Source organism: Cryptomeria japonica, chromosome 9 (assembly GCF_030272615.1).
Source record: "Cryptomeria japonica chromosome 9, Sugi_1.0, whole genome shotgun sequence".
Taxonomy (NCBI): Eukaryota; Viridiplantae; Streptophyta; class Pinopsida; order Cupressales; family Cupressaceae; genus Cryptomeria; species Cryptomeria japonica.
The window spans coordinates 245795995-245819308 of NC_081413.1; the positions used below are offsets into that span (position 1 = coordinate 245795995).

The window sequence follows — 23314 nt, forward strand, 5'->3', positions numbered from 1 at the left end:
TTGCATATCATGTCATTTCTTGCTTGATTTGTGATTATTTTGAGCTAATACAAAATACAGTTATATAATGACAAATGACATGAGCTTGGACAAAGTTAAACTCATTCTCCTAGCCTTTTTATCAATTTACAAACACGTCCCTATACATCTAGGCTTACCTTATCCATTTACACAAGTCATATATATTAACCTTATCCACTCACTTATTGCACCTATTTATGCACCTACCTCTATTCAATTGTTTACCACCTACATATATTTGTTATCCTATTCTAAGATAAGTTTGTGATTGGATGGGCAACCTTACAATTGTAAACTTGTCTCTTTCCATTTTAAAATCAAATTTTCAAATTTGATCAACCAGTTTACCTTGCACTAATTAAAAACATGTTTGAGATGATTTGATATTAAGTGTTAATATTTGAAGACATTCGATGTATTCGTTCTATTCATGCTAATGATCCAAGAATCCTCTAATCAAAATATCATTCAAAGCATCAAAGTAATCGATAACAACACAATTTAATTTGATGCAATAAAAAGATTAAAGAATCTTCATACTTTTATTTAGGAAGAAGATTTGAACTCAACACCATCTAGATGCTTACAACATGGCATATGCCATTAAACCAATTGTCTTCATACTTAGTACCTTACCTTTTGTTTTCAATATTGTTTTAACTTCCAAGGATCAATCTAAATAAAAAGGCCAGCCACTGTGACATAGCAATCCTTCAAAATATTTTTAAATATCATCAGTCCCTAAGCATCTAGATAAAGCAAAGAAAAAGGACATATATAAAGCAAAGTTACAAAGCAAAACTCTACTACTTGCCAAGACCAATCCAAAGCACGGGTATAGATTTGCAAATATGACTTCCTCTAAAATCCCCAAACTTCCTCTAACAAAGTAAAGATCCAACATAGACTTTCCCCAAACTTCCTCTAACAAAGTAAAGATCCAACATAGACTTTCAGGTAACTCGCCAATTAGGGAGGCACTATTTCCAAATATGATATCAAACAAATTCCAAAACCTTTATCTATTTGATTTCGAACAAATTCCAAAACCTCTATCTATTTAATTCGAGTTAAATACAACCACCCTCCACATTAAATTTAGTAACATTCAATTATCCTAATATTTTATCTTCAAAACCAAATTATTTTAAGCTAGGCTAATTTACGTTCACATACATTTTATTTGATTAGCCTAGATATTGAGAGTAACCTTATTTTTCTTTTCAACACTTTATAGGATTTTAAAACCTCCTTATAAAATTTAAAGTGCCCTAGTTTTCCAAAACCTCTTGATGTTGCCAAACAAATAGCACACTTAAGCCCTAGAATTTCTAATATTATTGAGCAGAAACAATATCCTATAAACATGTACATATCTAAAGGAACCCAAAGCTATAAAGTAGTAATCCAATGAAATGTCGAGTGCAAAAGATTAAAGAAAGAAAGATTATTTTATAGTCCACAATGTTGGGCAATCTATAAATGGGTCTATAGATGGGTTATAAAAATATGGAACTACCCTGTACTACTTGTGGGACACACCTAACTGTGCTACAAGTGAGGCACACATACCTTACCCCCAGTGAGATTAGAACTTGTGACCTCTCTTTCAAGAGCATAAGTTTGCCACTAGGCCCATTCAAGTTGTAAAAAAACAATTGCTCGTGGTAAAGCCTCGAAAACAATTGTTCTTGTTTTATTTATAGTTGAATGAGGCATTGTCTAGCATTCTTTACCCCGATGTTAGTATTTCCTATCACTGCAATTTGTGCCAAACCAAAGACTATCAATTGAAAATTGCTCCACCTAAAGCAACAAAAGATTGAAGGACTACTATTGTATTTCTCAATTAGAGTTGGGCTATAAATGACACTAATGATTTTGTTGTTCATTGAAATTGCAAAAAATACTTCAAGTTGATTATATCTAAACATTTTAGGTGATGGTCTAGCACATTTTTTATGTTCATTTCTAATCAAATTAATGTTTCAAAGAGCAACAAAGATGCACATTATAGCAATTTATTGAGAATGACTAAAAATGAAATGTGCAATCAACTTCATAGTGATGGCGTGTCAAATTAAAATTTAACCAGCCCATTCACTTATCATTCACATGTTTGACAACAATTAGGGGAATGGGCCCAATTACCGATCATTGAATTTCACTAATTAAAAGCCCACTAAAAAATCATCTAGTGGGCCAATAGCCACCCATAGGTATACCCAATAGCTGGAAAAAAAAGTTAGTAATTAGACTATGCAACCTTATTGGTACTACTGGCGCACAATTATCGGAACATTTGTGCGTAAGTATTGGATTAATTGTGCAAATTTTGGGGTGGTCAAAGCGATCAACAAGGCAATAGGGAATATGTATGGGAGGTCAACTCAAAATGACCACCTTTTGATCCTTGCATTCATAATGAATCCCATAGTGTTTGTTGTAACTACCTAAAAGCCAAAACAATAGCTATAAGCACTTAAGCCGCATATGAAGGCAACCAAAAAAAATCATCAAAATTCAATGTGCCTTTTAGAGCTTAGGGCGCACAAAGTTAGCTATGACAGCTATTGGTACACTTTCCCGAACGCAGCTATTATGGCTCCAAAACCGCAATATGGTGTGCATAACACGCAAGTTAGTCGCATGTTATACACCGTTGATTTTGCAAACAGCAGCTATGATTTTCCAAGTTGTCGATAACACGATGTACCATTTGACATTTTTGGAGCTAGAATAGCTGCATCCCACTTTCCCTATGCTCTAGAAAAAAAAATATTTCATTTTTAATTTAGGTTTGAATTTAAATTCCAAAGCAACTAGGATAAGGGAAAGGGCCCAATTATTAAACCTTGTTCCAATAACCGTTTACTCCTTGCTCACCCAACTCCCTAATTGCAAACTATAGGAAAACCAAAAAAATGGTAATTAAAATCCCAATAAGATATTTCACATGCACCAATAACCGCCCACTTGTACCCATTAGTTAAAATTTTAATATTTAATTGGCAGAGTTGTACAACTTTATAGGTACCCATAGCGCATACTTATGAACTGTAAAAACAATTATAAGAGGAAAATGTATCAGTTCTTAGAGGAATATGTATAGGAATACTTGTGCAAATCTTTGAGGTGGTTGTAGTGCACAATTTTTGAGACATCTGTAAGTCTCTAAATGATCACTTTTTGACCTTTGTGTAAATAACAAATCATTCCACATTCTTTGTAACTACCTGAACGCCGAAACAAAAGCTTTAAGCTCTTATGTTACTGATGAAGACAACAAAAAAAACATCAAAATCTGAGGTACCGTTTAAGAGCTTAGGGTGTGCGGAGTTGGCTATACTGGCTACTGGTGCCCTTCCCCTACACATTATTGCATTGTATAGGAAAAAAATAATTCCACGTCATTTGCTAATCTACAAAACTGTCCTTGACTAAACCCCACATATTTGTAAATTTAGAATGAAATCTAGGCAAATATGTTCATCTGCAACTCCTCGGACCATATTTAAATTTATCTAAAGCCATTTCTTAATTATTAAATAAATTGATCCTTGTGCTTCCTCTAAAGTAATATACATATTTTAAATTTGATGGACTCCTATCATTGTATCTTTCTTGAATCACCCTAGTATGATTTTCATTTCATGATTGTAAAATGAATCTTTCTTGAATCACCTTTGTATGCTTTTCATTTTTTTGAGTGCAAAAGACAGGTCCTGTCATCAATTACATATGATACATGATTCAACTGAAACAAGATTAAAAAGAAAATTAGAACATACAAAACAAGCTTTCCTATACATTGAACCGAATTGCATGTGTCGATGCCATTTGTGGCTGTCTCCATCTGCAGCACATTTCCCAGTTACTGACCTAAGGAAGAAGAAATCTGAATAGTAAAACCATATCAAGGACATAATATGAACCCTCTGGACACGACTTGGTATAACACGCACTTGCCTGTGCCCAAAAATATTGAAAAGCTTCTTTACTTGACATTTCATGTCCAAAAATTCTGAAACTCCAGACTACCATAAAAATAGCAAATGGAGTATTGATATTCGACACAGGTAATGAATTTATGCTGGCAATTGCCAGCAACTGAAATGTTATGCACCAACAATCTCCTCGGCATCATTTAAAATGGAGATTCAAGAAAAAGTTGTGGAACTTTGGTAATGCAAGATGCAAAAGCCTTACAGATAACTCAACTCTTCAATGACTGATAAGCCTCAATAAATGCTGCAGTGTCCTTGATCGTCTTTCTTGCACGCCAATAAACTGAACTGCCTGGATTAGATTGTCCGGCCTACATAAACAAATCAAACATAATTTAAAAAGATTTATGAACTAGTAATTAAATTAGGGTATTTATATTTTCTCTCTCAAATCTTTTTCCTCCTTTATTTTCAATTTAATTAAAAGGAAATCTGACCTTCAGCTCTTCAGAGCAATAATCCAACCATAATTCTATGTTCTGATCATAGATCTTCAAAGCAGAATCATACAGTTTACAAATATTTTGACGAGCTTCTTCACAACCAACTGCTGCAAGTTGCGACTCAAGTGCAATACAATGTTTGAAAAACTTGATGCTGGGACCTGGCAATGCCAAGAGGCTACAGGGAAGAGTCAAAGACATTTCAAGCCATATTCATGCAAAAAAAGATGCAAGTCACAAGAAAAGACTCGTTTAAAATCGATTTCCAAGAGCAACCAGATTTGAAACATAACAAGAGAAAATTTAATTTAACTCTAAACCAAAAACAATGTGTATTAAAAACAAAAGCGTTTCAACTTTTGCCAGTATTGATTACTTAAATAGTAATTTCCATCTTAAGTGTCAAAAAAACAACAATCCAGCTCCAAATTAGGTTTAACTATAATGAAAAGCGGGTAAAATGTGTTTTAGGTTCTACAGTAATTACGATTGTCATTGCCAATAATGTAAATGATTGGGAGCTTCTATTACTTGAGTGTGACACTTTAGAAAATAATTCAGTGCGACCCAAAAGCATCTTAGGTAAATGCATGCAAACATCAGGAATGTCACTGTAAGATATGGCACAAGAATAACTCTCATACCATGTAAGAGCTCTGATACCATGTAAGATTTGCATAGATGTCTATGTAAACACCCAAGATCTTATTTAAATAACTAATCACATAACCGGATTGCATGACAATAGAAAATTGAAGTTGAAACACAATGGCTATTCCACTTCAATGAAGATGTAAAGTACAGTAGTGCAACAATGTGCAAGAGGGGTAATGCAAACACAATGTGTCTGGATGTACAGGCATCCAATATGCATCAGAGATCACCACAGTAGACAAACCAGTGCATGAGGGGTTGCATTTATAGGCAATGCAACTGAAGTAAAAAGAAAACTTACTATGTGGATGACGATGAAAACCCACTAACCAACATAGAGAAACGCATACTCAACCACCCTTATTGAATAATGCAACAAAACATTTAATAATGCTCCACCTAAATGTAACACTACAGAAGCTTAACCTATGGTGTAGTAGATGCATGAAATGAATACTAAGTGCAAAAGTGCACACATGCACCAACAATCACCAACAAAGCATATGATCAGGATTTAAGATGGATCTCAAAAAAAATGTACAGCCTTGAACATGAAAGATCCAAGGTAATGAACCATATATTTGTTTATGATGTTGATCTACCTGAGAAAACTAGGAGAAATATAATCAGGTCTATTAGGAAACCAGACATTTAGCACAAGAAGTGGATAAAATCACAATTATATCTTTAGTATTATACATAAATGTTACAATACTGAACAGCCTAGAAATAAGATTGGAGTGTTGTCTCGGATGGGCATTGGGACACCCAAATGCTCATTCATAGAATGTAAAATGGCCACTAGTATGGATGTAAAGATTCATGTAGTCCATCTCAGAGGAAAGATTTGTTGCATAGTTGTGCTCCTGTGGAACATGAAACACTGTCAGCGGAAGGCTGAAATCATTGCCAGGGAAGCAGAAGAGAAAAAAATCAAGCTATGCGAATTAGATTTTCTCCATTCCACTCCCTCATACAGAGCTAAAGCTGGTGTATGATTGTCTGGGTGAGAAGAAGTATAAGCTCACTCCAAGAATCCAACAGATGTAAACGAAGTTAGAATAGTTCAATTTTTAATGATTAATTTCATTTCTAGCACTGGAGTTGATATCCATTTGTCAAGGTGACAAGAATGGTTATCATCTTCTATTATACTTCTATGGTAAATCATTCGCTGCACTAAGGAATTTCAGATTTATAGGTTTCGAGATTCATGGGACCAAGACTAATTGGATGTGGATGCAATGCAAAAGTAGACATTAAATTTACAGAAAAATTATCAAGAGTGTTGTTGAATGCCATCACTTCAGGCTAAATACAGAAATGATATTCTGCAAGAATTCATATGCTGGGTACATTGGAACAGGGATACAAAAGATATGGTAAATGAAAAGCTGTGAAGCATAATATTACAGAGCTAATTGCATGATTGGCATGCCCTTTCGTTAAGAGAGGCTTCCCTTACACTTGATCAAGTTTCAGTGAGAGAACTCCATAAGCCAAGAAAATGTAAAATTGCAGAGTATATGCAGACTATTTGTTTGACATTGATGCTGTAAGTTCAGTGGTAGGGACTATTTCTGCAGCACAACTGAGACTTGTACATTATCGAGAAATGAATGCTTGTATCTTTGTAACTGACAAACTGCAAACCAATTTGAAAAAACTATATGGTGTGGAGAGAACATGAAAACCCCAGGTCTATAGGTAACAAACCTTAGGCCAATTTGAAAGAACCATATGGTGGGTGCCAAAACAAACTTTCAGACAAGAACATAAAAACTGAGAGGAACAAAAAAGAAATTTGTATATGCAAGCTTTTTGCATAAACTGTGTCAGGAGTTTTACATCAACATTTTGGATCACACTCTGATCAAGCATAAGGATGTGATCCAAAACATTGATGAAAGCAACTCTACACAGTTTATTTAAAATATTGCATATGCAACTGTAATGGACTGAAAAATCAATGCTTCTCAAGAAGAGATTTGTGAGTGTTTCCCATTCCTATGTTACTGCAAGTATTTAGTACCTCTGAGTTTCTTCATTAAATTCAACTCTGCCCTACATACTAAAAAACACAAGTATAATGAAGCTTGCTCTGATACCTCTAATCAGGATTCAAAAGCCTGTTCTGATAAAGTGCAGATCTAGTATACTCCTTGCATATTTATTATGCATAAAATCAGTGCTTTGATATCTTGAGGGCAACCTTGCCCTTCGAAGAAATAAGGTCAAAACTTGCAGATTAAATGAGTAATGAACATCTAAGGCTCGTTTGAATAACATAACTTCATTTATCAACAGACATCATGTACAAACAAACTCACGTGAAAGAAATTGGGAAACATATTAAAATTTAAAAATAAATAAACTCATATGTACATCTCTATTTCACATTAATAATTATTACTGATGAATATAGAAGAGCTTCTTGGCATGTGAACTTGGAAGAACATCAAGACACACCAATGTGAATTTGATTGTAAAAATTCATGTAGTCCAAATGCAAGGAAAGCTACAATCCTTGAAAGATATATAAACTTGTAAGCTGAAGGCAAAGGTCATGGCAAGATAAGCACAAAAGAGAAAAGTCAAGCTGTGTGGCCCTGTGATGGTACAAGATATGGGTTCCCATCCAAAACCCAAAAAGCTGAGTTACCGGGTTCACCTGTTTTGATCCATGCACCCGAACTGGGTTCGCTTGGGTTCGGGTTCACCCAGGGGTTCGTCTGGGTTCGCCCTGGGTACATACCCAGGGGTTTGGGTTCACCAAGTACGAACCCGGGCATATCCAAAAGCACTTACCACCAAAACATAACAAAAACAGACATTTCTAACCCTTTTTTGCATCCAAAAACTCTAAAATGTCCCTAAAAGCACCCCTTCTATCGTTGGGTTTTCCTCACGCATTGATCAATGATGAAGTAGCATACTATTAAATGTTTTTCTTCTGCCATTTTGCATTGTTCCATCTTCCAATTCAGTTCTGAACCAGCAATTGGCAGCTGGCATTGATCAATAATGAAGTATCATACTATCAAATGTATCAAATATATATATACGGACCAACCCGACCCACGAACCCAAAGGACAAAAAAAAAATTGCCCGAACCCACGAACCGGATTTGTGTGCCCAAACCCGAGCCCGAACCCGAACTGGTAACTTAGCCAAAAAGGAATCCTGTCATTTTTACGCATGATATTCTCTGCAAAAAGGACTATTCTAGAGTGGTCCAGTTACTCATGATTAATCGCATATTTAGTACAACTGCAGATATCACGTAGTGCACTACATGTGGGTGCAGTCTCACCATTGTGATAGGGAATATCAGATTTGCTAATTTGTGGGTTTATGCAAGAAGTCACAATGTGGATGCGAATACAGGGCAAATGCAAACATATTTCACTTGAAAACTATTATGTAATGGATTATCATATGCCATTTTTCAGGCTTGACGCAGAAATGGTGTCTATAAAGATGAATAAATGAGATATGAATTAAGTACAAGGCAAATGACATGTAAGACAAAAGGTTACAGGGCGTGTCTGCATCTGCAAAATACAAGTATTAATTTGGTATAACTATTTCTAAAGCCACCTGAGAATCTGTAGGACATCCAACAAACTAATTCTAACATTTCCCCCCTATCCAACATGTCCATCCATCCATCTTCTCCCCATACATGAAGATTAAATTCTTCCCTCCCTTAATTAAACCTTGCTCATATCATTGCTGCAAACATGAGAACCTCCAATTATGCATCCACTTATATTTACATAGCTACCACAACCAAACGTGTTTAACTCTACTGCAAACTCATACTAAACTCATACACACCTAAGATTTACGATCTAGGAGTAAAGTATCTTTGAGCCATCGCTCTGCAGTGGTACACATAAAGCTGAGGAACTGATGGATATGGCCAAAAAGAAAATCATAGTCCTAAACATTTGTGCTTGACCAGACCAAGTAGTTAAATATATTAAACAGGAGTAAACAGAAAATTACAGAGAAAACGTAGTGGCTAGAAAGCCAAGTTCTTGAGAGATAGAGTGAACACTTTCAGCATAAGCAGAGCCGAAAGGACAAGCAAAACCCAAAACCAGAATTAATGATTACTGAAAACCAGACAAGGAAGAAGTTGAAGCATTGCCAAGTAGATAGGAAGACGCTAGTTCCAAAGTGGACATGGAGGCAGGGGAAGCAACAGGAGACTGAGGAGGAGCATGCAAAAATAGGAATAAAAATGCTGTGAAAACCTCTAAGAGCCTCTTTCACAGAAACTCACCAAATTGGCCACTGAGTGCGTGCGTGAAAACCACTCCACAATTGGTGGTCAAATATTTTGAAATATCCATAATTTGCACAAAATGTGCAAAAATTAATACAGAAAACAGATGATAATTGAGAAATCAATAAAAGTTGAAGAAAAATCAAAAATGAAGGCAAATCAAAACAGTTTATTTATGTTCAAAATACAGGCAACATTCATTGGTCAAATGTGCAACTACACATTGAAACTCTATATATATTATAAATCATCATATTGATCTTCATCAAGAACGAAATCATCATCAACTAGTTCATTAGAACCACAAGCAGCACTAGTGCCATTCCTTCAAGCTGCCCTATGCATGTGCTGTATAGAAGCCTTGTGCCCCCTATTGTTGATCGATACAAAGAAAAGTTGTGCAACCAAACCATCCAAGAAGAAATGCTCTAGCCATGAATTTAGAACAACACCCAAGTGTCCATACTTTCTAACGGATGGAAAACACCCAAGTGTACATACTTTCTAATGGATGGAAAGATGGTAAAAACAAACCCCTAATTAATGTCAATGCAAGGTGCCCTAAGGGAGCAATCTTTTTATGGCAGTTGACTGTGGGCTAGGTGAAGGAAGCATCTAGGTAAAGAAAATTTTAGGGTTAGTTTTAGTTTTTATGGGATTTTTTTCCAATTTGCCAGTTTGGGTACAAGTACGCCAATACAATGAATTTTTTTCCCAGGTATGGTATGGCTGCAATAGATAGATGGAAGGAAGCACCTAAGACAGGAAATTTTCGGGTTAGTTTAAGTTTTTTGGGTTTCTTTACTGAGTTACCAATTTAGCTATAGTTTCACCAATTCAACAATTGTTTTTCTTAGGTATGGTATGGCTGTGATAGATATACAGATAAATAGACAAAAAGACAGACAGACAAAGATAGATAGATAGACCTATGTTACTGGATTCACCTGTTGCCGGGTCTGTTCCGAGTCTGGTTTGCACCAAATCCAGGTACAAGTCCGATTCGCCTGCAGATCCAGCAAAACCTCTACAACAATAAGGTATTCGCCGAAAAGGTGGGAGATAGAACTGGAAGGGAAGAGAAATCAATAGAAAAATGCAAACATAAGGTATCGCTTGTAGCAAAGTTTAATATTTGTACAAAAAAGTACCAACTGTAGGGGAGTTTAATATTTGTGCAAACTATTGTTTTAATTTTAGTATGCTAAAGTTTAATATTTTAAAATATTTAATTTAGATTCTTTAATAATAAGTATATTAAATTGTATATATTTAGTATTTATATTAATGTTTTAATATATATATATTCTGTTTTTTTTATATATAAGGAGAATTTAATTACAAAAACTTTTTCAAATTTTTCTTTCTTGTATATGTGTGTGCGCGCGTGTGTGTGATTTTTACATGTTTTTTGTACTAACAAACCCAAATGAACTCAAACCCCCAAAAAAAATTTAGCCGAACCAGCAAACAAGATCCCTAAACCCGAACCTGAACCCAAACCCAAACCGGCAACTTAAAGATAGATAGATAGATAGATAGATAGATAGATAGGTACATAGGTAGGTATGTAGGTAGATAAGAGTCATAAGACAAATAAACAAATAGAGATAGATAAGACAAAAAGATAGATAGACAAATAGATAGATAGCCATAATTTTCAACAACAAAAGAGTACAGCATAAAGATAATTGAAAAAAAAAAATGACCATACGTGGATATGAGGACAAAGAGTGCCAAACAAGAAAACTAAAAAGATATTTAAAAAGTCAATATCACTAATTTTGAGGAAAAATCATATATTTATTTCATTTTATGTTTTCACATATCTGAAATTCACACATCATAAGCAGAAAAGCTGCTAGAAGCTTAATCCTACACATCTAAAAGGGCTATTAGACCTCCCGAATATTAAGTCCACTCATACAATGAAAGTGCATCCCTATATTTTTACATCTTCGCCCAATCCACCTACTGTCATGAAACCAGACACAACTAGAAACCTAAAGACAACCTACATATTTGTAGGACAGCAACAACCACAAGCACTACATTTTTGAAACAACTCGACACCAAACAAATCTTTTGTGCTTCAATTATTTAGAGAAGCATCACCCACAAACTGATACAATGTGATTCGATTGCAAGAATGAGGTCAAGCATTGGTTCTCCATCAAATTTGCCCCCAACTCACTATACCACATTGGGCAACAAATGAATAATCTTCTAGATGAGGAACAAGTAGCAGAATAAGGTGACTTGAATTCAATGGCAACCAAAGATGTATTGAAATACTCATGCACATGTGTAGCTATCCATAACTCCAAATTAAAATAATCAATTACCTTTTGGTATGACCAAGGCATAGCCTTGCCATCCTAGGTACCTTGTGGGTATATCTAGTTGACTTCAGTGACAACCAAAGTATATTGAAATACTCATGCACTTGCTTAGTTATCCCATCCTCCAGATTCTATTAATCAATCTCCTTTGCATACAACCCAAGTCCAACCAAGGCATGGCCCTGCCATCCCAAGTACCTTATGGGTACATGGGTACATGTACATATGGTTGAACTCAATGATGACCAAAGGTGTATTGAAATACTCCATGCACTTACATGTCTATCCCATCCTCCAAGTTCCATTTAATCAGTCTTCTTTGGGTAAGGACCAAGCTTGACCAAGGCACAACCCTGTCAACTTAGGTAACCTATGGGTACGTCCCAAACATTTTCATAGTCAAATGTACCCATAGGGTACTTGAGACAATAGTCGTGCATTGTGTTAGACCCAAATTGGATTTCATTGAACCAAAATTGGCGGGTATGTTCCTTTTGTTTGTTGACTTGTTATCCCAATCATTGGTAGGATAAGTTATAATTTGAGGAGGCTAGCAGCATTCGGAAACCTGCCCCGAACCCCTTGCCTACACGGTCCAACCGGTAATATGCCCGAGGGTCACGATCTGTTCAAAAGGATGAATAAGTTTTGAAATATGATGACCTGGCGACACCTTGAGAAGAAACTCGATGCTCGGTCAAGGCCTCTCCTCAATTTAGTCAAACCCGAGTTGTCCCACGTGGACCGAGAGCTCGGTCCTTGACGACCTTCTCTTTTAATCCGCGCGAGTTCCGAGAGGGGTAATTTGTTGAAGCTTTGAGGTGGGACCACTCAAGACTCGGCGAGGGCGTTTTTCCAACTTCAACGAGCCCCGAGTAAGAAGAAGAAGCGCGATGTGCAGAGGCAACCTGGATGTCTGAGTTGTTAGCTTGGCACTCAACAAGGTAGATTAAAGGGCTTCAACGAATCCTGAGTAGAGGGACAATCTCTCGCAAGTTGAATAGCTGTCATAAGAGAAGACAAACATAAAAGCTAGTGTCCAATCAAATGCAAACCCGATAATCAAAAAGGAAGGTTGGCACGAGCGAATCAAAAGATAGGAAGCTTCGAGCCTCAAGCCTTTGTGATGTAAGGACAATAAAATCACGGCAAAAGCGCCTATTCAGAATAAAATTGAGATTAGTGACTGAAAAGTCTGTGTTAGCCTTAGGCATAGGGATTTCAAAGCGGCGGCGAATCAGATTGCATGAGTACGGGTGGTAAAAATTTAATGATTTGGGGTTGGGAAGTATGAGGGGAGTTTTAAAGCATAAAGCCGAAAAGATAGTTTGCATGTGCGAATAACTAAGGATAAACTATTTTTAGAACTCCTGAGTGTTCTTATAAATTCAATAGTCTGCATTTCAACCAATGGAGGTTATGGAGATTATTTTGCAGGGTTGTTTGAGAATGATTTTAGAGATGAGAAAATCATCCATTGAACAAGACTATGCGTTCATTACATACAAATTCTGTGATACAGGGTGGAGAACATTCCATTGAGTCGTTTTATAACCAAGGGGGTTTTGAAATTTTAGTGGATAACCAAGGGGGTCTTGAAAGGCCTTTTCAGTTGCAAGGAACCTTTCAAGGGTTATCCAATTCTTCCCCTTCACCACCAAATGACAATGAGGCAGCAAGAGAGGGGACATAAATGATAAGAGCGCGAGGTGGATGGTTCAGATGTAGCATTTTGTTGACTCTGAGATATTATGGAAGCTGCAAACCCCCCTCTAATTAGAATACAGCTCTTTGAGCTCCTCTTTCCACTTGAATGGCTTCCAGTCTAGAAGTGTGGGCTCCTTTAGTTTTGGGGATGCCCCGCTTCTTTTGCTGTGGAAGTCCTCTTCAAGGGTGTGGAGTTCCTCTTCGAGTTGGAACGGTGTGAATCATGCCTCCACTAAGAAAATCTGCAATGCGATGGTGGCACGGCTCAAAACGGTTTATTCACAACAGCGAGTACTCTAAACTAGAATGATTTTGAACGCACATGATCCTTTTTGTCTTGTTTGTACCGGTAGAAAATTATTTTTTCCATGTATGGTTGAATGACGTGTCAAAAAGGGAGGATAGCCAAATGTAAACAGCTCGTAGCTTGTGCATTCCTTATTTTCTATAAAAGGAATACCAGAGCTGTAATTAAGGGTTCTGAGATTTTTGCATCTTTGGGATGGGTAATTGTAATCCTCTATTAATTTAGGGTTCTAGAGTAGCATCGCAGAGAAAAGAGACATTACTCATATATTGTTAACATCAATTAGTAATGAAATAATATTTCCAGTTATTACATTTGTCTCCTGCGTATTTTTCTGAATTCATGTAGGCTAATATATTAAGGATGTATTGTTCTACCATCATGTAATTTTCCTTATGGGTAACCTTCAAGGAAGGAATTAAATTTTGTATGCAAGTTGCAGTGAATTTATGGAAGGTTTACAGGATTAACAAGAATGGGAGTGTTATAAATTAATGGAATCATGTTAATGTCAAGCATTAGCATAATATAGATTCCCTAATTTGAATTTCTTTACAGATGTGGGCGTGTTTTTATTTTTGGATATGACTTTGTCCCCAAGATGGGCACTGGACTGTAATTTATCCCAGAGACGTTTCAGAGCTATTCAATTAATCGGAAAATTTCCTCTCCCTCCTTTTACCCCTCAATAAGCAAGGGGGTTATGTTTTAGATGCATGCTTGGTGTTCCCTTGCATCCGTGAGCACCACGAGTCAATTTCTCAGTCAAATTTAATGGTAAAGGATTTAGGGATATATGTAGATTATACACAGAATCAATCCCCTACAAAACTGAGAAATATCTACCATAGTGTTAAAGCCATGAAGCATTGGACATAATAAAATGTTTTTTATCTTGAATGGGAATACCCTCCTGAGTTAGGTAAAGCTCGAAGTGAAGAAGGCTTGGGAAGGCCTTGTCTATGTTGTATTCTCTTGTTCTTGATCTGTTGATAGCTCAGACCAATGTTGAAGGTCCTTTCCTTGACACAAAGTATAGTAAAGCCCTTAGGGTTAAGGGGAGCAAGAAAAATCACCAACACATTGGACAAACTTGGGCCCCATCCCATCTCACTCATATCCCATGTGATATGATGACAAGGGCAAAAAATAAAGGACCTAGTAACTTAGTTTCTTATTCATTCATCATTTTTCCATAAAAAAAAAGTGGTGTTCTTTTAATTGGCAATAGACAAAAGGTAGGCAAGGCTATGGACCTTAGATGTACATGGATCAAAACCCATCTATGGTATAGGTACACCCTACTTTTAACATATTTCAAACTATGCAATCCATGGCCACCAAAGTAAGAATTCCCAAATCATTGATATGAACAATTTAGTAGCATCATCCATTCCAAACAAAATTATTCTTTGTCATCTTAACAAAAGTTATCTCTTGAAATTACAATATTAATCTTATTATAGATCACCAGCTATGATATAATTATCTTCTATAAGAGATATTGTTTGTCAACAAACAGATTAACACACAATACCTAGCATTCTAAACATGACACCTATTCATGCTCACCATGTTGCCTATCTAAGTTGGTTAGGTGAACCATAAATCACTGAATATATAATCTAAATGTTTCATTAACTATGGATCTCTAGGTTAACTTCTCTTACCTGCTCTCAACAACTACCCCACAAATGTTTGATTCACTTGCAGCAACATAAAATGTGAAAACAACACGAAAGAAGCATAAACACAACAAACAAACAAACAAACAAAAAGATGGCACAAAATAAATTTTCCTTCAAAGAAAACTCAAATGGGGTGAAAAACTACAGATTATTTGGTATCATTGCATAAGTAAGTTGCCATTAAATAGTCTTTCAAGAGTGTTATACTTTCAATATCACACCCCCTTGCCTCCAAGGGTTCCTACAACCAAGAAACTCTAATATACCTTCTCCCAATATGCAAATAGTGCTGAGAGCTTGCATTGAGCAATCAAACCCCTAAAATGATTCCAAATCTTCCTTTTATCCCTTCTTTGGTCATGCAACAAATGGGGAAGTGCACAGTTTCATGGGAATAGAGTTGGTTTTCCATTTGCAATTGTCCAATCTCCCTTTCATTTCCAAAGACATTCAATCAATCCTCTTGTCCAACACAACAGTTGCCAACAAGGTTGGAAGAACTACCAACCATAGAAATGCCAACAATCACAACCTCCAAGAGTCCAAGAGTCCATCAGTACCCCAAAATTGTCCATTGCCCTAAAGAGTCTTTATGTGAGCTCATGCTACAGCCAAACAAAGTCAAAAGTAAGAGACAAAACATTCTCATTAACAATCGCCTACCTATTTAGTGTTGTTCCAAATCACCACAATGTCACTTATAGATCCAAGTTCAAACCATACACTCACTGACCAGATTTCCAACATTCAAATGTTGTTGAAACCAATAAATCACTTGAACCGAATGACCCCAAGCAGAAGATTAAAATCAACTAACTTGTAGCATGCTACCATCTCAGTTACAACAATATTTAAAAATGACTTTCCTTTTGCTAAAGGTGAACTTGCTGCAATACATAGGGTATTTTCCTTTGATGCAAGTGGACTTGCACCAACACAAACACCTTTCAAGTCTTCTAGATGGCATTTTCTCTTTACTGAAAATATATTTTGAAAAATTAGCCCAGTATGAACAGCTATACCAATTTCAAATCATCAGACAACATCAAGAAAAATGATTACAGTCCAATGAATATTTTTCTCCAATTTTTACTTCAAAGACCAACTTCTATTTCTACAGTGATAATTCAACCATTCTACCCCTGAACAAAAGGCTCATTTATCCAACATTTTCCCCCTTCCATGAATATTTTGAATCTTTTCTCCCCCTTGATAGAAAGTTTTCATTCTATTCCCAAGAATCTAGGTACCTCCATTTTGTATCCACTCTAGGGAAACTGCTAAAAGGATACAATTTTTTTAAGGAGTACAAAATAGTAAAAGCTTTCCATATTGCAACATAAGTAATATAGTTACCATATGTCAGGGTAGGAAATGGACAGCAAAAATGAAATGGAAATGGAAAAGTGAAACCCAATTCTCATTCACTTAAAAATGTGATAAAACATACACATTTTTCAACAGGAAATGATTGTTTACTGCATCTTCAAGATGGTTGTTTAGCTTATAATGTATCCAGGTATTAATAACATAAACTATTATTATGAAAATTTATCGTCTACGCCTAGGATTACATAAAAGAGTGTTAAATCCCCACCTAATCCACAGGAGTGGTTGTGAAACCAATGTTTGTGTTACCTATTTTGACAGCTTTTTCTTTACTTGCCACCTCATTCTCGTGATACAAAGCTCCAATCCTCTACAAAAGGTATTGCATAAAGTGATAGCTTGCTCCCTTCTGCAGTTTTAGAATTTTCATCAACCAAGGTATTGACTTGGTGAAGACTTGCATAAAGTGTTACATGTAATTCAGAAAGAAAAAAGCAATCGGAGAGGTCTGTTGCTATATATCCCCTGGATTTCACCTTCAGCTCTAAGTGTTGTCATTTTGTTTGATGCTTTATGATTCATTTTCTAGTTGAATGCACATACTAACTAGCTTCCAAGAGCATTTTGATAGTTCCAGTAAAAGAGCAAGTAAATTTGGTGGTTTGCAGTTTCCTAGCTGAATGTTTGACAAACTTATTGATCATCCTCCCCTCTCCTCCCCAAATGGCAATGTAAAAGGGAAGGGTTTGGGATTTATTAATTGAATTTGGAAGCTCATAGTAGCCCCACTTTTATTAAAGGAATCAATTAAAGTTGGAATCTTCAAAATAATAGTAAACAATAGTTGATTTATTGAGCATCTTGTAAACAACATTATTATTAATTTTAGGGGTTAAATACATATCTGAATGCTCTTTGAAAATTAGCTTTGCACTCCCTTAGTGAACAGTAACAGAGATCCTTGAGCTGATGGCCACAGAAGAAGGTATCACATATAATTTTCTTTGCCGCGGTTAAGAACCATCCAAGGTATACATTGTATCCTTGGTTGGACATACACTAGATGCCCTTTCTCCAATGCCCATAACTTGCTCTATTACCCAGGAGATATCTATGCCAATATTTTAAAATAAAATGCCATATATGATTTTCCCAAGGTGTTTGAGACTAACCCACACACCCTTTCTAACAACTTTACATGGTTTCAATTTACTTAAATTATAATTAATCCCCTTTGTCATAAAGGTCATTTTACAGTCTTATAATATTTATTTACACTTGGGGTAAAAGTTTCATAACAACACTTTAGAGCTTACAGCATTTTAGCATGTTTTCTGTTCTTTAGTTTTTTACATTCAGAGTGCGTAGGGATGCCCTAACATCCCTCAGACAGCCAAGGGATGCCTAAATATACCCAGAGCCATCTCAGGGATGGTAAAACGCATGTGCCCCACCAAGAGAACAGCCCTAATTTTATTTTATTTTGTTTCTTCTGTTCACAACCCACAAGGATGCTCTAACTGTCCCCAATACAGCAACGGGATGTTTGAATCCCAAATCATCTTGGGGGCGATAGGGCATCCTTGAACATCTCCCAATAGGGAATCATCCCAGGACACATCTCCACTCAGCAGGGATGTCCCAATCCCACTGTCCTTGAGATATGTGGGATATAGAATTTGTTGACCCCTATATATTAAGGCGGCAGGGAGACATTTCACCCATCCCAAAATCCCTAAGATGTCTAGGACGTAGGGCCTAGGGTCAATGACATATCCCTATGGACCCTATTATATTATTTTTCTACTGAATAAAATCGCCTATAGATCACAGAGATGCACATTAATTTCCTAATTTATTTCAACTGCTACCTAGGATGTCCTAAGCCAAAATCAATTCCAACATTTTTCCCCTTATAAAATGCATATGTCTAACATATAATTTCCATATTACCAGCTGGAAATTAGGCAAATATTCATACTAGATTTTCTTTTGACTCTTGGCATTCTAGAAAATAAACAATAGATTATATATCTTCTCCTTGAGTCTTTATTCAAGCTTGTGAAAACATTTTCAAAGCAAAAGAAAACAGAAAAAGGAATGCAGTCAAAATGACAAATACTTGCTCCATCATTTGTCAAATTTCATGGTGATGGGACATAAATATTTGACTCTTTAAAAAATCGACACTCAACCCAAAAATGAAAAGAATGGCACATATGCTTACTTCTTGTACATTTCTCTAGCACAACTTAATCCCTGATTTTGAAGAACCCAATCCAAAGCTGCGGATGCAAGGGAAGCTCCTGCATATCCCCCACCACCACCAGAAAATACCTTCGCAAGCATGTTCAAAATCTGGTCCAAATAATCGCTTTGGCTCGAAAAAAATTCCATTGCCTGTAGCATGACCAAAACATTAAATATCACGATTACTTAATAATGATATAAATATATCCAAGATACATATAAAACTGTGCTCCACATTTTCATGATGGGCCAGAATTACATGAGAAGAGAACTAGAAACGTGCTCCAGTACTGAGTGCACCATTTGCTTCACACATTCTTTTGCTATTTGAATTCCCTAAGTAGAGACTTCATCAGAAGCTCTACAAGGAAACAAAAACATTTATTCACAGATACAATATGCTATTTTAGTTTTCTAAGTAGATATCCTTATGCATAGGGACATACAACAGCATATACAATATAACCATATAAAAAATAGCTGTTCCTTACAGCATTTGTTCTTACATGAAACTAGATTTTGGAATCTAGAAAGTATGATATGCATGTTAACTGCAAAATATTAAGTTTTCAGAGCCAAATGTTTGAAGAACCATCATTTAAGCCCTTGTTCAAAATTTAATAGGAACATAATGCTGCATACCTTGAATGATGACTATTTAAATCAGTTTTGTTAATAGCTCCCTTTTCAGGTATGCTTTGCATTTCCATCAAATGGATTCTTACAAAAAATAGCACAAAAGAATACATTTTAAAATACATATGAATAAGCATGTTCGAAAACCCTGATAAGCTCTCATAAAAGAGTACAAAAAATAACAAGAAAGGCACATGCACATCCATTAAAATTTAAGAAGCTTTAATAAAAGAGTACAGAAAAATATCAAGAAATTCCTATAAGGGCATAGCCAGTCCCCTCTTAAAAACTACAGAATTGGAAATACAAGAACTCAACTGGACAAAAAACAAATTCTGCCAGCACTAGTATCCATATAATTAGGAGAACTATTTCATTGATTTTAGGTCAGGACTGGCCAGATTCCCAGAGCGTATCCCCAAACATACATTATGACATGGACCAGTGAAGAAGGCTAGGACATTATCTTGAATCTGGGGGCCCATCAACTTAAAGTAAAAGAACAGGAAGACTTGAAAGTTAATGCATTCTAATTGGTTGTCAAGGAAATACGGGACACAGTTGCAGAATAGAGTCAAAAATCTCAAAGATACAATGGCTCCTCAAGCAGCAGGAACAAATAAACTTAAGGATTATCATATTATCTTCAAATAAAACCTCTGAAATTATCTTCAAATTGCACAACATGGTGGTAGAGAACCTCTGAAATTAAACTGAAAGAAGGAAGCCCTAACCATGCCCAATGGTCAGGAAAAAGATGTAGATATATTTAAAACTATGTATTTGTTAAACTTAACATCATTGAGATTCGTTTGGCATTGCCCCAATAAAAGGGGTCATAAATAAAGGGATAAAGGCCAATGGATTCCTCCTGTGAGTTTCTCTAAGCTGAGTACTGATGGGAAACTGGGTGAAAGCCCTGACTAAGCAGGTGCCAGCAGGATTTGCAGAGGCAATAAGTGAGGACTGATCTTTTTGTTTGTACATGGGCTCAGTAGCTCCACGAATAATATTTAAGTTTTCGGTCTTTGTTCAGCAAGATTCAGGCTCTAAATTGAGGTGTTCCCAAGCTTCAGCTTAAAACAAACTCCCAGAACCTAGCAATTATAGTGCAACTGAGAACCGGTACCTTTTAAAATTGAAAATTTTTAACTAAGCCCTTCCATCATGGTTATCCAGAATCTTATTGTAACACTTTAACACTAGTGTGAGTGACAACCTTGTAAAAGGAACAGGTAGTTGATGCTTAGATGTGTATCCTTAGCACTCCCAGCACAAAGTGTTGGGGGGATGAAGACTGGAAGGAAATGGAGATGAGTTATTTGAACCTCTCTTAGCTATTGTAGCTAACATACAGCATTAGTCTAATCAATATGTAAAGGGAAGGGATGGCAACACAAAATCACGACTACATAAAAACACTCTCCTTGCCTGATTTAGCTTCTTAACTTCCTTTCTTTTTGAATGATTATTGAGAAAGATGAATAGCTTACATCTTAATGCCTTGGATAAAATTTTGACGAGTACAAGCAAACATGGTGTTACTTCCACTCATCACCTGTGACATACATGATTTCTATCACTCGCCAAGATTAGCTCTCCACTTGCATTCAATGCCCCCTCCTAAAATTCTAATGTCATCTCTCTGCTAGCTCCTGCTGTATGCTTGGACCACAGCCCTCCAAAGAAAAGCCCATTTTAACTTTTAAAATTTTTTTGATCACGGTGTTGAAAAGTGAAAACTCATGCATGGAAATTTTTTTCCCTACTGTGCTAGAGACACTCTACTGTAGCACTCATCTAGCTATTGTGCTCTGCTCATGGCTTGGATTGGTCGCTCCACTCTGTGTGCATTCTCCACTGTTTGGTTCAGGATTTGATTTTGTCTTCCTTGTAAATCCATGGCTATTTTTAAAATCCTTTTGGTTGTCATGGGGCTTAAAAATTCAACCGAAAAGGTCTGACTGTAAGTCTATGAAATCCTACCCTGGCACTAAAAATCACAGCCCAAATTCCAAATCCTGCATTGTTATTTGAGCCTCTTAACTATTGTAGACTTTCATGGAATTTAAAAAAGTACGAGGCTAGAAAATGTCTGCTCTTCATTCCAGGAAAAGATGCATATTAAACATTTGAAATGAATTAGAAGCTCAATTCCAGTTCTCCCTCTTCCCCATGATCCAATTGCTGAAAAGTGCAACTAAATGCTTAGGGTCTGTTGTAGGTACATCACAAACTCCCACTCCAAAACTCTACTACCATGGTCAGAAATATCAACGTACAAAATAGAGGCAAGCAGATGAAAATATCTGATGATGATAAACTAGATTACTTGCACAGATCAGTTCCAAAAGTGCAAGAGAATGTTAAGGATACGCCAGACTTTATCTGTGATGTCTCCAATTAGGAGGCTGTCAATTCCTAAAGGGAAACATTTATTACTACCTAGTATATTACATTAATTCAGAATAGATAATTAAAGTTGTCCATAATTCATCTTAATATTGTCATTACTCCAGTCCTAATTCCTAATCCCTTCTCATTCTTAATCCCAGAAGAGGGCATTGGCTTGTCTAGGCCCTAGAGCACTATGACACCACCTCCCTAATTCAGCCCAGACATCAGGAACATCAGCCCTTTCATCCTTGGGGCTCTTTCATCTTGGAGTGGATTTACTCTGCCTCTCCCTAACAGCACCCGTCTCCCTTGGGGAATAGAATTAGAATTGATTAAGTACTTGGACTGTGAATAGATTCATCTTTCAATTATTATGAATGTATAAAAAATTAAGTATGACTGCATACATATTGTAGTCTATATTAATATTATCAATATTACTACTAACTTCTGCATAAGAATATTATCAGGCTGCATATATTAAGCATACATATTAAGCACATCCCCATGCATACCACCAAGAACAAGGATGTTACTGCCTGTAACTTAATAACAGTTCTGATCTGATCTGATCGATGGTGATGTCATTGGATGCTTTTGATTCCTTTCCTTTATATCTTTCAATGTGAGGGAGAGGTCATACATCTTCATCATGTATGCACTTTCAGCAAGAGACACACCCTTTCACCATTAGCACCCTTTGAAAGAATGCAACTCTTCATTGTTTCTGCCCTTTGAAAGAGACACAACCTTTCACAATCAGATCTGCACTTCTCATTCCCAATTTATCCCCCTCAAATGAGGTTCTCTTCTCCCTTTTATATCTCATGTTTTGAGGGAGTCACAACTTTCCATTTCATGTCTTTTGACCATTCATTAACTTAATTAATTTTAAATTATATTTAAGTATATTCTTTTATATTTTGATTTTATTTTTATTTTTATTCTTTTGTATTTTTAATTTATTAATATTATTTATTATTAAATTATAATTCAAAGTGGGGACATTAAATTATCACATATGAGTATTAGCACGTCCAATTTTTGGAGAAAAGGGGCAAGCTCTATACTAAGCTGTTTCAGATTTGATAAGAACAGTTGAGGATTTCTGCCATACAGAGCATGAGGCCAAATAAGTCCAACAACTTCAATGTATTGCTGATATTATGGTTAGAGGACCAGTTCACAAAAGGATTACATTTCATGTTCATGAGTGTTTTGGGGGGCAATGCTCTCAG

General features: G+C 36.1%; 1 protein-coding gene across 3 annotated transcripts in view; it reads right to left on the bottom strand.

Annotated features, from left to right (window-relative positions):
* Positions 1-3770: 3770 nt before the first annotated feature.
* The window catches only part of LOC131049986 (uncharacterized), a 63304-nt gene continuing 43760 nt past the window's right edge, over positions 3771-23314 (bottom strand). The window contains exons 4-6 of one of the 3 annotated variants that reach the window (XM_057984105.2): positions 19021-19193; positions 4466-4649; positions 3771-4339 (exon numbers count right to left, since the gene is read on the bottom strand). In XM_057984105.2, the coding sequence (XP_057840088.2) occupies positions 4238-4339; positions 4466-4649; positions 19021-19193 (459 nt within the window). In that variant the 3' untranslated portion in view covers positions 3771-4237. Of the gene's footprint in view, positions 4340-4465; positions 4650-19020; positions 19194-23314 lie in introns of those variants that run through there. The other 2 variants (XM_057984106.2, XM_057984107.2) reach the window with 2 other exon arrangements.